Below are 17,241 nucleotides of genomic sequence, written 5' to 3' on the forward strand. Positions count from 1 at the left end.
CTGATTTAGATATTTCCCTTCAAATTAATAAAGGAAGCACAAGTATTAAGGATATTGATGGTCTTCAGCTCTTCAATGAGCTGATAACATGTAGAATTTTGAGCAGTGGAATTGTAGACCCATTAAAAACTTGACATATATTACAAAAAATAACTTGATGTCATCATTTCCTAATCTGTTTATAGCTTTGAGAATTTTTCTGATATTACCAGTTAGTGTAGCATCAGGTGAAAGGAGTTTTTCAAAACTCAAACTTATAAAAACATATTTAAGAATGTCAATGACTCAAGAAAAGTTTAATGAACTAGGACTGTTAGCTATAGAACAGGAATTGTGTGAAAGTTTAGAATTATCAGATGTTACTGATGAATTGGCAAATAAGAAAGTAAGAAGAGTGCAGTTCTAAGTGTATGGGTACATTTTGTTACTTCTGTTTGATATCTTGTACATTTTTGATTTGAATAAAATTAAAATAAATATATTAAATATTTTTATCAATTTTTTTACTCCTGTCAACTATATGGAACTGTCATAAAAACATACTAGTAGGCTCCCATGGGTTGGGTTAGGTTATGAATCTACTCACGATCCACATTGATAGGGGCGGCCAAATATCTCTAGCACGCAGGCGGCTAACAGCCCAAAACCAACCCTGACAAGATGCAAAAAATGATTTTGATATCATATACTTGGATTACAGGAAAGCTTTTGATACTGCTGGAGCAATGTGGCATTAACAGCAAGTTACTGCTATGGATAAAGGGATGGTTAAGTGGAAGAAGATAAAGAGTGTTTATCAATGGACACCACTCTTTGTGGACTAATGTTATTAGTGGAGTGCCCCAGGGTTCAGGGCTGGGCCTATTGTTGTTTTTAATATTTATTAATGATACTGATGAAGGTACATCAGGCTTAATGTCTAAGTTTGCAGATGATACAAAGGTTGGCAGGGTGGTTAACAGTAATGATTGTATGCCACTGCAACAAGATCTAGAAAAATTAGGTCGATCGGCTGAGAAATGGCAGTTGAAGTTTAACATTGACAAATGCAAGGTACTACATATGGGCAGAAGTAAGCCCAGAGTAACTTATCAACTGTGGCACTCAGGGTAGTAGAAAATGAAAGAGACCTGGGGGGGGGGGGGAATTAATTATGCAATCTGATATGAAATTCTCTGAATAGTGCAAATATGCTGCCAAGACAGCCCACAGGGTTTTGTCAATGATACAGAAACTTTGCTAGCAGAGATAAGGAGATTATTATCTCCTTGTACAAGGCCATGATTAGGCCGGATCTTGAGTACTGTTTACGGATCTGGAGGCCTCACTTTAGGAAGGATGTAGATTTGCTGGAATGGGTGCAGAGAAGGGCAACCAGATTGGTGAAGGGAAAATGGTGCTCTTACATAGAAAGGCTTCAGTTCTGCAAATTGCAACATCTGGAGACTAAGCACCTGCAGAGAGATCTGATTGAGGTATATAAGACCTTGAATTGATTGAGTAAGCTGAATTGATAGCATTCTTCCTCTTGCTGGGACTACACATGCGTGGGCAGAAATTCAAATTGAAGAATAGTTGCAAGATAGATGTGCAGAAGTTTGCCTTCAGCCAGCAGGTGGTGATTGTTGTGTTGGAACAGGCTTCCATTTGCTGTTGTGGAATTGGATGGTTTGAATAAATTTGGGAAAGAACTATACAAATTCTAGCAGGGTATGGCTGGGTAAATGTGAGTATAGAGTATTTTTTTTTATGTGAAAACATTTTTGGTGGCACCTATAATATTTTCGGACTGAAGCAAAACCAATTGGTAATAAAATTTTCTAATGGAAATTATACAAATGATGTCATATCCTAAATGGCACTGATGATGATGCTAACTCAGTCATTAACATTGATTCGCAGAGTAAGTAGAGGCATGAGAATAAAATGTCATATCGTTCATATTAAGAGACGTAAATGACATCACTTCCTAAATGACACTATCATCATCATCATCAGCCATTTTCAATCCACTGCAGGATGAAGGCCTCTCTGGCAACTTTCTGTTTTGAGCACTGGCCATCCATTTACTACCCAAAAACTCGTGAATTTCATCTATACATCTCCACCTTTGTCTTCCAGGTTTTCTTCTAGCTCCTCTTGGATACCATTCTGTTATTTTCTTAGTCCATCTGTCATCATGTCTTCGAGCTATGTGTCCTGCCCAAGACCATTTTAGTTCTTTAGTTTTGATTAGAATGTCTTTTACTTGAGTTTGCTGCCTAATCCATGTGTTTCTCTTCTTATCTAACAGTCTGATTCCCAATATGATTCGTTCCATTCTTCGCTGTGTAGTTCTCAGCTTCTCTTCCATTCTTTTGGTGAGTGCCCAAGTTTCACTTCCATAAGTCATGGAGGGGAGTATACATTGGTTCATTATTTTACGTTTCAGACAAACTGGGATATTGCTCTTCAGTATGTGACTATATTTCCTGAATGCTATCCATCCAAAATTTATTCTTCTCTTGACTTCCAGCCATTTATCATTATTACAGCTAATAACTTGTCCCAGATAAGTATATGACTCCACCTTTTGAATTACTGCTCCTTCAATCATTATTTCCCTTTCTGTGGCATACTTGTTCATCATTACTTTTGTTTTAGCCATATTCGTCTTTAGTCCAAAATCCTTACTAGCTGTGCATAACTGATTAACATTTTCCTCTAATTCTTTGGGATCGTGGCTTATGACTACAATGTCATCTGCAAATCGTAAATGGTTTAGGTACTCTCCATTCACATTGACTCTTTTCTGCGACCAGTCTAATCTTCTGAAAGCTTCCTCAAGGGCAGCAGTAAACAGCTTCAGAGATATTGTGTCTCCTTGTCGAATTCCTTTCTCAATTTTAAATTTCCTACTGTCTTTGTCTAGTCTAATAAAGGAGGTAGCACTCTCATATATTTTCTTCAAAATCATAATATATGGGGTACCAATGCCTTGTCTTTCCAGTGCCCGAAACATTGCCTTATGCTGTATGGAGTCAAATGCCTTTTCATAATCCACAAATGCCAAGCATAATGGTGTTTTATATTCATTTGCTTTCTCCATTAGCTGTGATATTACGTGAAGGTGATCCATAGTTGAGAATCCTGTCCTAAAGCCAGCTTGCTCTTTCGGTTGATTCTCATCAAGTATTCTTTCTAATCTGTTAGTAATGACCCTTGTGAACAACTTGTAGATGTGGGATAACAAGCTAATTAGTCTATAACTTCCAATTTCTGATTTATCTCCTTTCTTATGCAGCAAAACTATGATTGCATTATTCCACTGCTTAGGCGTCACACCTTTTCTAATGCACTCTGTGAAGAGCCTTGCCAGTTTTTGTGTTATGTCTCTTCCTCCCAATTTTAACAACTCTAAAGTAACTTCATCTTCCCCCGGGGCTTTCTGATTCTTCATTTTCTTCAATGCATGTTCTACCTCATCAGGAAGAATATCGGGTATGTCGTATGTGTTGCTACTTTGCAATCCATCTTCCCCACTGCTGGCATCATTCCCCTGCTCCTTGTATAATTCTCTATAGTAGTCTTCTGCTATTTGAATTATGCCTTCTCTGCTGTTTATAAGTACACCATTGCTATTTTTCAGATTTAGTATCATTTGTCTTTCTGTATTATTGCTCATGGCTGCTGATTTAAGTCCTTTGTTTTCCCTTAATGCTTGTTCTACTTTTCTTGTGTTAAATCTTCTTATGTCCTCTTTGAGTCTCTTTTTAATGGCTTTGCATAACTCGGTATACTCAATTTTGGTGCATAAATCATTATAATCTTTAGGTTGTACCTCTTAGAAATCTTGAGTATTATTCTTGACACCCTTGGTGATGTACTTTTGAATTCCAAAATGTTGTTTTTAAAATCTTTATGGACCAGAAACCCAACTCCACCTTCACTCCTTTCACTATTTCCATTGGTGTACAGCAGATTTCCACTTGATAAACTTATAAGTGATTCATTTCTTCTTCTTGTTTCAGCCAAACCAATGATATTCCAATTCACATTTTCTAATTCCTTTTCCAGCTCTAATATCCTCTCTTCACCGATGAGTGATCTTACGTTATAACAGGCCAGGTTCAGTTTCCGTGCATGGCAGCCTGGTTGTACCCAGAGATTCTTAGCACCCTCTGCTTCCACTCTGATCCTCTCGCTGCCGTAAGAGGGAGAGTGAAAGCTGCTGGGGACTGAGGGCCATTTGTTACGTCGACACTAACTCAGTCACTAATGCTGATTTGGTAGAGTTAGTAGTAGGTAGTAATATTATGCAAGAATAAAAGCTTCAAAGCCGCCAAAGAAGCCCCCCATGTTGAAAAGAGTGAATTCAAAAATATAGAAGATGAAAAAAAAAAAAAAAAAAAAAAGTTTAATAAATTTGAGTTTAAATGAATTACCCGAGGATTTTCAATTGATTTCTGAACCGGCTCGACAGAGTATACTGCAACAACCAGCTTCAATTGCATAATTTAAATAGAAAAAAAAAATCATATTTCAGCTCAATCGCTTATTGTAGACCCTCCACAAGTTTCAACAGTAGTCGAGCATGAAATCATTTACAAGAACATCGAACATGGCCATAACTCCTATAAAGAATTTGAATCACAATTTCTAAAAAATATATTTGGAGCGGTTTCTGATATCTGTGATCGATTAGGGTATGAAAATGATGTAAAATTGTACACTTCAGAAAGTTATCCATTACTTCTCTTAGAATTTCCAACTGCAAACATAACAACTATGAAGGCCCAACCCTTTAACCTCGTCCAAGCCAAGGATGTTTTCACATAAAATAAAACATCTTTGTGCATGAAAGATACTACACAAGCTTGCTTTCGTGCATCATTTGCCATTACTACTACTAATTTGGTGTATGCATGACAATTCGCTGTATCACACAGAGATTAGAAATTAACAAAATTACTGAAATAAAAGGTTTGGGAAACAAGAGAAATTTTGGCATCTTAGAAAAGAGGAATGCATAAATTTAGAAAAAAGAAAATAATATAACTTTTAACTCTTTAATTTGTATAAAAGGATTCACGCCGATTATTCTCATAGGCAGGTTGGAAAATGGGCACATGTCTATTTCAGCAATGACTCTATCCATATTATAACACTTTAAATCCAGATAGATTATTAATTTTTTTTTAGCATACCTACTCAGTAGAATCCTATGGTTTTCCAGGAGCATAAATTGGTTGAGGGTTGGGAAGCTAGAAGAAAATTACAGACACAGAAACCAGGTGATCTTCATTACTTTTGGTCTCTGAATAACTGCTCTCACTTGTGTATTTTCTAAAAAAAATGCAATGTACAGAAAGTAAAGTCAAACAAGGGTTTTCTTATATCCCAATCTTTAACCTGTCCGTGGCACTTTTTTAATAGGATCTTCTAAAAATAGTAGAATGTGCATTAAGAAATGAAAGTGGATAGTATGCTCTATCAAAAATATAAAATACCAAAAATGGCATCATGACCTCTAAATTCACTATTTACACCATGGCATGTTAAAAGTTTGCATTTTTGTTTTGCTATATGCTGAATTCTCCCAAAAAATTCACTGAATCATCTTACTCACCAAATTGTCAGCCACAAATTATCTTCTATGAAATTGTCACATACAGTGAAATATCATTCACCAAATTGTCACATACACCAAACTGTCATGCCAAAACATGTCACAGAAAATTGTGATATACTAAATTTTCACAGCAAATTGTCATACACTAAATTGTCACATAAAATGAACTGTCTTGCAATGAACTGATGTAATCCCCTTATTATATTGTTAACAATCAAATGTTCTAGGGTCGGCCATCAATGAAGTAAGCAATGGCAACCGCCAATACCCCATTGTTTGATATCACTGTTCCTGTTCAGTCAATGCCTTGTTAACCATTTCTAATATTCCTAATAGTTCATAGGAACTGTTAAACTATACATGCAAGCTATAGTAGATGTGTGATATCATGAATATTAACAGCCATAAACACACACACTGCTATAATGCTGCTATTTCTACACTACTAAGTAATAGTGGTGCAAGCGTAGCAGCAGTCTCATTACTAATGTTTTATTACAAGAAAAAAAGGTAGAGATGCAAAAATATAGCTTGCCTCTGCAATTTGCCTCTTAAGCTCATCGTTTTCCACTAGTAACCTCTGATGTCGTTCTTCCTCTTCTCTGCTAGTAATGGTATCAGTTAAGCTTCTTACATCTGCTCTTTCCTTTGGCCTACGAACTAGCTCAACAATCTATTATAAAAAGAAACCTTTCATTATATTTATTTTATCACTGGACACTTTAAGAGATTTCATTATGCACTTCCTGACCAACAAATGTTATAAAAAATGAAGTCCATCCCATTCAAAAATATAAGAAGCCACAAAAGAATAATTTCAAAAATAATTTGATTCAATTCTGTTGGTCATAATGTAGAGAGAAAAAAGAACACATGCATGTGTTCTTTTTTTCTAAGGAAATATATACAAACCTGAACATATCTGCGGCACGTGCATTTTGACAATTTTAAAGCAAATTTTATTAGGAACACGAGCACTGTTCTGGATTTTCTGGATATCACTGATTTTGGCTGTGTCCATTGCCATTTACAGGTCCCCTGAGACTTTGGGCCCTAGGTATATGCCTAGTTTTAGGCATAGGCATACAGCCAAAATCAGTGATATCTAGTAGCATAACAACCAGCATGAGTTCTCGTGTTCCTAATAAAATTTGCTTTAAAATTGTCAAAATGCATGTGCTGCAGATATGTTCAGATTTGTATATATTTCCTTAGAAATATATATAGATTTATTTGCTTTACATTTTTATATTGATTGTGTAATCCTAATTTTCTAAGGGCCCCTATGCCCTATTTTTTTACTATTAAAGTAAGGCATAAAGTCCCCAGAAAATATTTTGCTTAGTGACCAAATACTCCAAAGATAGGCCTTGTTCATAATAAACATTTTTACTGAGGGCCAAAAAAAAAAATTTTGCCTAGGGCCCACATATCCTCAAGTTAGGCCCTGGAGCTCACCAAATTTGCAAAGGGGGGAACTGTCTAACAAGAATTAGTAACAATTACTAAACTCACCTTAAATAATGAATTCCCTCTCCATATCATAAAGAGAGCAACAGCAAATAGCATTAAGGCCACCAGAACCAAAATACAAAAAAAAAGAACATCTGCATACCATAAGTACCTAATGTCAGCAAAAAAAAACAGCTAAAGAGGCAAGGAGATATGGAATCAGTACATCAAAGGATCAGCTTCTGTGGTTCCCAAATAGAGAACAAATTTATAAAACTGATTCTAACTGTGGAATCACATAGGATACTCTTACAGATGCCTCAGTCCCCAACTAAAAGAACACAGAAAAGACAACCAACGGGGGAAAACAAACAAATCTGATACTGCCTTCCATGCATTCCAGTGCAGGGATATTTGACAATTTAACAGCTCTACAGTCCTTTCAACCACAATCAACAGTACAACAGAAGAAAATTTAAAGAATCATTCTTTCTGTTAATAGAGTTGGGTCCAACTCTATTAACAGAAAAGGAAGGAAGCTCTGCCCCCTCCACCAACCCCCACAGATCCAAGACTGGCATAAGCAAGACTAGGGAGTTTCTGGGAGGAAGTCTTAGTGACCATTAGGAAAATCAATCCTGAGGAACATTTGAACAACAAGAAGCATTTTGAACCATGATAACCAACCTGCCAACGGTAAAAATGAGCTGTTAACAGCACTCCTTGTCTGAATGGGGGAGATTTAGGTATTGAGCAAGACAGGTCACTGTTAACAGATAAGCCAGCATGTTATTTACTTGTATTTTAATTTCCTTTATTTGTTAAAAACTTACATATTACAGATTATTGAATGCTTGTAGTAATGCATTAATTAGTAATTAATTGTAACAATTTGTTTTTTCTATCCTTTAGCTCAGCCAATTGTGGTCTAATGATGAGTTCCAAAAATGTTACCTAACTGTACAGTACACTTAGTCAGTAAACTAAATGTACTGTACAGTTAGGTAATAAACTAACTTTTATAAAACCAACATGGTATAAGAGTGGTTATTTAGAGAGAAAAATTCCGTGTACTATTTTAGCCCCAAAATATGTCACATAATAGGCTGAAGCATTTTTTAATTTCTTTTCAGTGGAACTAAATGATATTCAAACATACAAATAACAAATGGAAAGTTTGCAGGGAAGTTATACTAGAAACCACTCAGCTTTTAATACTAAGATAAAATTTAGACCAAAATCTGTCAGATGAACTGATTAAATTAGGAGAATTATTATAAATTGTCAGTGGACACTATGGGTGTTGAGAGCTAACATGTGTGTGTGTGTCCATATATAGATGTGACGGTTAAAAAGCAACAAGCCAATTCTAATAATAAATTAATAAGAAAAAAATTATTAAATAATATAAAGTATTTTTATTATTTTAAGTTTGTAGAATTTTTTGCCTGCTTAAAAAATGTAATATTACGGTCTCAGCCACTGAAGAAATGCAGACTCTGGAACTGTAGCCCTCCACCCCCCATCAGGTCTGTTGGTCACAGACTCCAAATGGTAAATATATATTATTTAGTAATTAAGCTGGTCAAGGCAGGCCAAAGCACATTATGAGAAGTCTAACCCACCCAAGTAACTTGAATGGATATGCCAAAGCAAATTATGAGAAATTTTTAGAGAAGAGTGCAAAGAAAAGTAACAATGATTCTTTGCTTATTTTAACACTAAGAGACAAGAGACCAATCACCGTGGTCGACCTAGTACAAATGGCATGACTATTTATGATCCTGTACAGAATCATAAATAGCCATGGAACTTGGTAACTTGGTACCTGGAAGTTAAATGTAATTTTATAATATTACATTTAACATTGAAAGGAAGCTGGAAGCTGGATTTTTTTTATCCTTTTATTTTGTATAAAAGGATTCTTCATGTCAATCCTTCTCATAGGCAGGTTGGAAAATGGACATGTCTATTTCAGCAATGACTCCATCCATATTTTAACACCTTAAATTTTAATTGCTGCAGCTAAAAGAAAACAAAAGACACTGAGATCAACAGATTTGATCCAATTATATTAAAAGAAGTAATCAAACCTTTAGCTATAATAAGATAATCTATGGATTCAGGAACGTCCCTATAAATTAGAGATGCACAAAAATCTCCTATTTGCACAGGTAGTTCAAAGAGTGACGTAACTATAGACCTGTAATTCTAACTTCGGTGTTAGGGAAAATAATTCAATCAATAGTCAGAGAAATAATGCAAGATCATTATCACAGAATGGACAATCAGAGCATGGACATGATAAAGCAGTGATGAGCAACCTTTCTGGCACAAGGGCCAATTTAGGAGGAAAAAATTGCTGGTTGCATTGTAAATATTTTATTTATTTATTTATTATTAATGACATTATAAACTGACCACTGCCATCAAAGAAAGTCTATGCAATAATATCAGAAGCAGAAAATCAAACCTTTAACTGATTAATAATAAAATAATGCAAGGATTCAGGGAAGTCCTTACAGTTCCTATTATATATAAAATAAGGTTTACAAAATGTCAAAAGTGCTTTTATGTACATGGCTGTCTTCTTGCCTGGAACCTAAACCAAAACAACAAAACCAAACACCATGACAGTTATTTTCATGAGAGATGAGACTTCTGTTTGATTTATATTTTTGTATTAAAAGTATTAGTGGTATTATCAGTATTAAAACAAAACTGTTTAATAATATTTTTATAGGAATATAATAATTAATTGTCAATTTTAACATGTACATATATGTTTTTTTCTCCTTTTGTGTTCCTGAATTCAGACTGCAGGCAACATTGAAAAGCTAGGTGCGCCGCATGCATGTAAGTGTTTTGCTCATCACTGTGTTAAAGGGAGATCATGCCTAACTGATTAGCTGTTATTAAATATTGAGATCATCACGATGCAACTAGATGAAAAAAAAATTCTGACATCATATTCTGGAATTTTGGTAAAGCTTTTCACACTGTTCAAAATGGAGCAAGGGATTAAGGGATGCAAGGGAGCAATGGATAAAGGGATTATAAGCAATAAGAGACAAAGAACAGATAATCACTGGTATCATGGATAATGTGATTAGAGTACCACAGTTTGCTGTTAGCCCCTTACTGTTTTTAATATTTACTAATGATATTTATGCAGGTATTTCAAGTTTGATGCCTAAGTTTGCCAATGATACAAAAGTTGGCTCCATGGTTAATGATAGATAGTATTAATCAGAGCTGTAATGCTCAATACGTTCTACGTTGATATTAATATTTGTAAAATAATAAGAGGAGTTTACCTCAATATAGTAAGTAGAACACTTCCTTATGATACTCTCTGGAAATTAAAACAAAAAAATCTAAAAACTTACACGAAAATATTCAAAACGATTTTCCTTCCGAGGAAAATCGTTTTGAATATTTTCATTAGATTCTTTTTAATATTTTTAATTGTGTTAAATTGGTTTTTAATTATTTTTTACTCTAATGTAAGTTTTTAGTTTTTTTTTGTTTTAATTTCTGGAGAGTATCATACAGAAGTGTTCTACGTACTATATTGAGGTAAACTCCTCTTATTATTTTACAAATGGTTAATGATAGTAATCAAGGGTTGTTGTTATTTTGTTTTTTTTTAGGAGCATTAGCAACTAAGGCCATATTGCTCCGGGGATATGCTGTGGTCATTCCCTGACCTCTCCGCATCCTCCATATTTGGTGGTCACGAGATCAAACCCCAATCTAATCAAGGGTACACTACTTGAAGACCTAGATAAAGTAGGTGGATAAGCTGAAAAATAGATAAATCTTCTTCTGGTTGCCTGTAGCGGAAATTGTGTCCTACATTTCTATGAATAAAGAATTTTTTTATTATAAATGCAATGGAGTGAATTTTAATACCAGTAAACCTAGAATAATACCACTTGTATATTATTCTAGGATTACTATATCACTTCCATATCTGAGCATAACTCAAGGTAGTTGATATGGAAAAAGACCTAGAGGGAAAACTAGAGGTACAACTTGACATGAAGTTCTCTGAAATGTGCATACAAGCCAAAACAGCCCATGGGGGTATCAATAATATTCAAGAATTGTGATTATCCTCTAGTATAAAGTAATACATACAATTAGGCCACAGCTGGAATACTCTATACAAGGTTTGGAAACCTCATTTTAGGAAATATATTTATCTCTTGGAAAACGTGCAGGAAAAAGCTAGATTAGTTGGGGACATAAAAGGATATCTTAGCAAGAAAGACTTGGGGGGGGGATCTGTAAATTATAGTATCTGGTGATCTAACTCGTATTTAAGGGTTTAAAAGGGTCAAGGAGGCCAAATGTTGTAGCATCTATATTATACTTTACTTGGGATAGAAAGTTATACTGAAAAAGTGAAGTGGGAAATTATCGACCTGTCAGTCTGACTTCAGTAGTAGGGAAAATCATGGAGGCGTTGATCAAGGGTGGAATTCAGGATCATTTGGATCGAATTGAAATGCTCAAGGATACTCAGCATGGTTTTGTAAAGGGAAAATCATGTTTAACAAATCTGGTTTGCTATTTCGAAAAGGTCACTCACGAGCTGGATTTAGGGAATAATTTCGACATTGTTTATTTAGATTTCAGCAAAGCTTTTGACTCAGTCCCACATCAGCAGTTGCTTTATAAGCTGGAACAGGTTGGAATCACTGGGAAAATCCTTAGATGGATAGAAGGATGGCTTCAGGGCAGGAGGCAGAGGGTTGTGATAAATGGCTATTCCTCAGATTGGGTTGATGTAAGAAGTGGGGTTCCCCAAGGATCAGTATTAGGACCACTGTTGTTTTTAATTTTCATAAACGACATTGATGAAGGGATAGAGGGCGTGATGTCTAAATTTGCAGATGATGTTAAAATTGGTAGAGTAGTTAATGATCACTGTCAAGCTGAGCTTCTTCAGAGAGACCTAGATAGACTGCAAGAATGGTCAGAAAAATGGCAGCTGTGCTTTAATCCAACAAAGTGTAAGGTATTACACCTGGGAAACAGTAATCCCAAAATAACTTATTCACTTGGTGGAGTTCAACTAAACTCAGTACTGGAGGAAAGGGACTTGGGTGTTACGATACGGTCAGACATGAAATTCTCTGAGCATTGTAAACAGGTTGCAAGGAAGGCCCATGGTGTCCTATCGATGATCTATCGAACTTTTGCAAGTAGAGATAGGGACGTGATAATCCCATTATATAAGGCCTATGTTAGACCACACTTGGAATACTGTGTTCAAGTATGGAGACCGCACCTAAAGAAAGACATCGAGCTTCTTGAAAGGGTGCAAAGATGGGTAACTCGCCTGGTGAGATTGGCAAAAGGGCGTCCTTATGAAGAAAGACTTCGAATATGTGGGTTGCAGAGTTTGGAAACTAGACACCTTAGAGGAGATTTGATTGAGGTGTTTAAGGCTCTGAGAGGCATCAGTAAAATGAATGAGGACAAAATTTTCAAGATTATAAATGATGCTAGAACTAGGGGACATAAATTCAAGTTACGCGGGGAAATGTTTAGATTGGACTGCAGGAAGTTTTATTTTAGCCAGCGAGTTATAAATTACTGGAATAAGTTGCCTTCATGGGTGGTAGAGGCCGACAGTTTGGGGAAATTCAAAGGTCATCTGGATAGTACTTTCGGGTAAGGGAAGCGCATAGGATGATAGGATTAATTTCCTTTTTATTTAATTTTTAATTTCATTTTATTATTTTTATTTATTTATTAATTATTATTATTTATTTATTTATTTAATTTTTGTTTTTATCATTGTTTTGTTCGGATTTTTTTTTTTTTTTTTGGCTGGTGCAGCATAAGCCATAGGCTTTCTTGCACCATACGGCCGTTACTAATACTAATACTAATACTAAAAAGAAGATTGTAGATCAGATATGCAAAAATTTACTGTCAGCTAGAGAGTAACTAATTGTTAGAAAAACTTCAACTTACTGTTATGGAAATGCATAGTTTAAATAAATTTAAGAAACAAACAAATAAAGACTTAAAATATCCTTAAAATATCAAGAAACAAATTATTAAAAGGATTGAGACAATGAAGGGTTTTTTTTTTTTGTTGAGGCTATATAAGCTTGCTAAATTGCAGCATTTGCCAATGCTAACAACAACAGAAAAATCATGGTCTACAGTACATAACAGGAAGTTTCACTGTGAATAAGTATAACAAAAATGGAAATTCAATGATTAAAGTAAAAGAAAATTTGAAAAAGTTAGGTCTACATGATACAGCAACAAAAAATAGCACTGGCCAACATTTTTTTTTAACACCTCCAGAGTAAAAGTTGCAGATTCTAAAGAAAACTGATTCACTGATTCCAAAAATATCAAAATTATGCCTCTATCACAAACCCATTGAAATATATAAAGAAATTTTAGCATGTCTTATAATACATTTTAGTCAATCACCAAGCTGCTAGTTCAGTATTCTGTATAGCTTTGTTTCAAATGCATCACCTTTGTGGAGTTTGAGGCAAATGTTCCTTCTTTCATTTTGCATCTGTTAAATTGGGAAACACTTTGCTTAGGTAGTAGAATCCATTTCCTTTTTTATCAAGAGCACTAACAAAATTCTTCATTAATCCAACCTTTATATGCAAAGGATTATATATTTCATATATTCCTTTATATGGAAGAACCTTGTTGGTTCAACCAGAGGAATACATTTCATATTATGTTTCCCTTGTAAAAATTCTTCCCTCTTTTCCCACTGCTGCATAACATGATGCTTTTTTGTTGCACTACTGTCCCACAAACATAGAAAACAGTATTTTGTGAAACCTCCCTGCAGACCGGTGAGTAATCCAATTAACTTAAGATCACCACAGACATTCCAAGCAAAGTCATGGTACTTTATTGCATTCAGGACTTACCTTCATGTTCCTTTCAAGATAACAGCATGAAATAGAAAACCTGATGGGAATGTATTACCATTATGCAGCAAAACTGTTTTTAATTTTGAGTCTTCAATAAATATATGCCATTTATTAGGATTGTGTTCATTCAGAAGACCACTAATATCTTTACAGAAACATATATCATCTTCCATAATGAAATATTTTGAAAACACTTTGATATACTCTAATTTTAATTCCTGTTTCAAGTAACTTCCACTGCTGCAACCTAGAACCAACAGGTTCTGCTTACTCTTTAGATAAATCATGAATCAGCTTAAATCATGAACTAAGTCATTCAACTTTTCTTGCTTAATTAAGTGCAGAATATTATAATTTTCTGGTTGCTAGTACAAATCTAGCAAAGACTGAACACAAGAGTCCTCTCTATATTCAACCACCGTTTCCTTTATCCCATTATTTTGGGGGATCTGGTATTTGCAGGTCTTCATTACGTGGTACAGGCCTTACTGTAGATGATATGTTAGGATAATTGATGATATGCTTACTTTTTCTGAACGTACCTGATATTTTGTCATGCAGAAATAATAACATTTCTTGGCTCTCACTGCACCACAGGAACTGCAAAAGGTATATTTTTAATTTTCCCAGTTGGCCACATCCTCATATTTGTGAGGTAATACAGCATATATGTATGTGGAGCCCAAGTTTTGTCATAATCACCAATCTTGCAACCAAAGTACAAAGAATATGCACATTTAGTTGTCAGGGTGATTCAGACACTTCCTTTGCTTCTGCTTAAACTTTTAACAGCATCATGCTAAGCAAAACATAGAAAAAACAAACAATATGCAATATATATATATATACACAGATAAACTGTGCATGTACTCAAGGTACAAGTGTCTTTCTGTTACTGAAATAGACAGAAGCGGGAGGAAAACAGACAAGGTTGAACATGTTAACCCCCACTCAACATTACGCATCTATGAGCACATGTAAACACTATAATTTACAGATAACACAACAGGTCAGTGTCATATCTACTTTTCTAAATTGTAATTGTGAAATCAACAGGGATTACCTTTATTTTTGATATAGGATTGCTTCTATTTCAACCAACTCTCCTAGTCCAACGCATTAAAAATTAATTATAATGACAATATAAAACTTATAAAAAATATTAAACATCTTCCTCACTGTCAGAACAACAGTGAATCAAACCCCACAGTCTCAATATTGAACACCCAACACAACCCCGGTTTTCAACCACCATACCTCTGCCAGTAAGGAAAATATTACATCTATCAACATTAAATTTAAAAATTTTAAAATTTAGATAGTCTAAAAAGCTTAGCTGCATATGGAGCATTTTTTCTCTTCTTTCCTTAAGTTGGACTAAAACTTTCCGAAACTACATGTTCATAGAATAAGAGCAACACAAAAATCAACCAGAAGTAATTGTCATATGTAGTAATTTTTGTTCTTCACGCATGCACATAAATGACCAATCATCCGATAATAAGAATGGTCTACAGATATTAATTGAATTATTACATAACTTCATCTCTAGGGTTTCCGCAATAAGTAATTTATAGCAGTTATGTTGAATATTTATAATTTTTATTTCCTTAAAGCCAAATGAATGTTGTTCATTTATTGCATGAAATGAAAGTTCCGAACCATTTGATCGACCCGCCAGAACTGAAGCTTCGCGTTGTTTTGCTCGAAACTGTGCCACCCCCCATGGTAGATCCTACATAAACCACGTTGCAGTTTTTACATGTGATGCTGTATATGAAGTCATGTTGTAATTGGAATGTAGTGTTTAATGGTCAATTTCTAAAAAAAGCATGCATAATTTGTTCATAGGTTTGGCTATAATTTTCATGTCGGTACCCTTACATATTTGATTAAGTTTGTTTATTGTACCAATGCATGACATATGGGATGGTAATGAAATGTTTTTTGTCCAATTCCGATTTTCGTACAATCTGTATTGCGAAGTTGTTATTGTTTATTTTTTCCCATGCTAATGCTTTAATTTTATTTATAGAGGCTAAAGGATAATCCCTATTTATGAATTTTCTGGTTAATTCATTTATCGATGTTGTTAATGAAATCTGAGAGGAGGAATATTTGAAAGCATTAAGAAATTGATTCAACATGACAGATTTTTTATATGAATAGGGGTGATAACTATGAAAATGTAAAAGCATTCCCTTATTAGTTGGTTTTCTATATATACTAAAATTTAGTTTATGATCTAATCTGTGTATAGTAAAATTAAAAAAAATTAATGGAATGTGTTTCTGCTTCAATTTCCAGTGTAAATTTTAATCTCGAATGGATATTATTAAATACCTGTAGAACATTGTTTATGGTCAGATTCCATTAAGAATTTGAGATTAAAATTTACACTGAACATGTAGTTTCGAAAAGTTTTAGTCCAACTTAAGGAAAGAAGAGAGAAAATGCTCTACATGCAGCTAAGCTTTTTAGACTATCTAAATTTTAAAATTTTTAAATTTAATGTTGATAGACGTAATATTTTCCTTACTGGCAGAGGTATGGTGGTTGAAAACTGGGGGTGTGTTGAGTGCTCAATATTGAGACTGTGGGGTTTGATTCACTTTAGTTCTGACAGTGAGGAAGATGTTTAATATTTTTTATAAGTTTTATATCGTCATTACAATTAATTTTTAATGCATTAGACTAGGAGAGTTGGTTGAAATAGAAGCAATTCTATATCAAAAATAAAGATAATCCCTGTTGATTTCACAATATAATAGAATATAAGAATTATTGAGCACTTAATATCTCTCTATTATCAAATCTAAATTGTAATAGATATACATATTATGGACAAGCACAAAAACCTGATGCAAAATTTCATGAATTATTCTCCAAATCTACACATAAAAATTGACTGCAAACAGCTGATATATTAGTTGAGGTAAAATTCATGTGGCTATTGTAGTTTGTTATTTAGTTAGACAGTTTGAAAAAATATATATATTTACCTTCTCAATCAGCAGAAAAGGACCTGTTGAGTAAATATTCATCTGCCCATTTAATATAGCAGGTGAAGCCAGACAAACATTTTGTGGAGTCTAAGAAAAGACTGCAATGTTTCTTACAAAACATGAATATCAGTTATGGCAAAATGAGAACAATCCATTGTCCTTATTGTGCTATAATATTTCTATATAGATTAATATTAGCTAATAGTAATCAATAGAAACACTCAACTCTCTGGTTACAGAT

At 34.3% G+C, this 17,241-nt stretch overlaps 1 protein-coding gene across 1 annotated transcript in view; it reads right to left on the minus strand.

Moving 5' to 3' along the window:
- The window catches only part of GABA-B-R1 (gamma-aminobutyric acid type B receptor subunit 1), a 268,778-nt gene that overhangs the window by 12,506 nt on the left and 239,031 nt on the right, over positions 1–17,241 (minus strand). Inside the window, exon 16 of the mRNA XM_090368625.1 lies at positions 6,147–6,284. Within this exon, the coding sequence (XP_090224751.1) occupies positions 6,147–6,284 (138 nt within the window). The remainder of the gene's footprint in view (positions 1–6,146; positions 6,285–17,241) is intronic.

The sequence above is a fragment of the Mastigoproctus giganteus genome, chromosome 2, assembly GCF_048544385.1.
Source record: "Mastigoproctus giganteus isolate SK-2022 chromosome 2, ASM4854438v1, whole genome shotgun sequence".
In the NCBI taxonomy this organism is placed as follows: Eukaryota; Metazoa; Arthropoda; class Arachnida; order Uropygi; family Thelyphonidae; genus Mastigoproctus; species Mastigoproctus giganteus.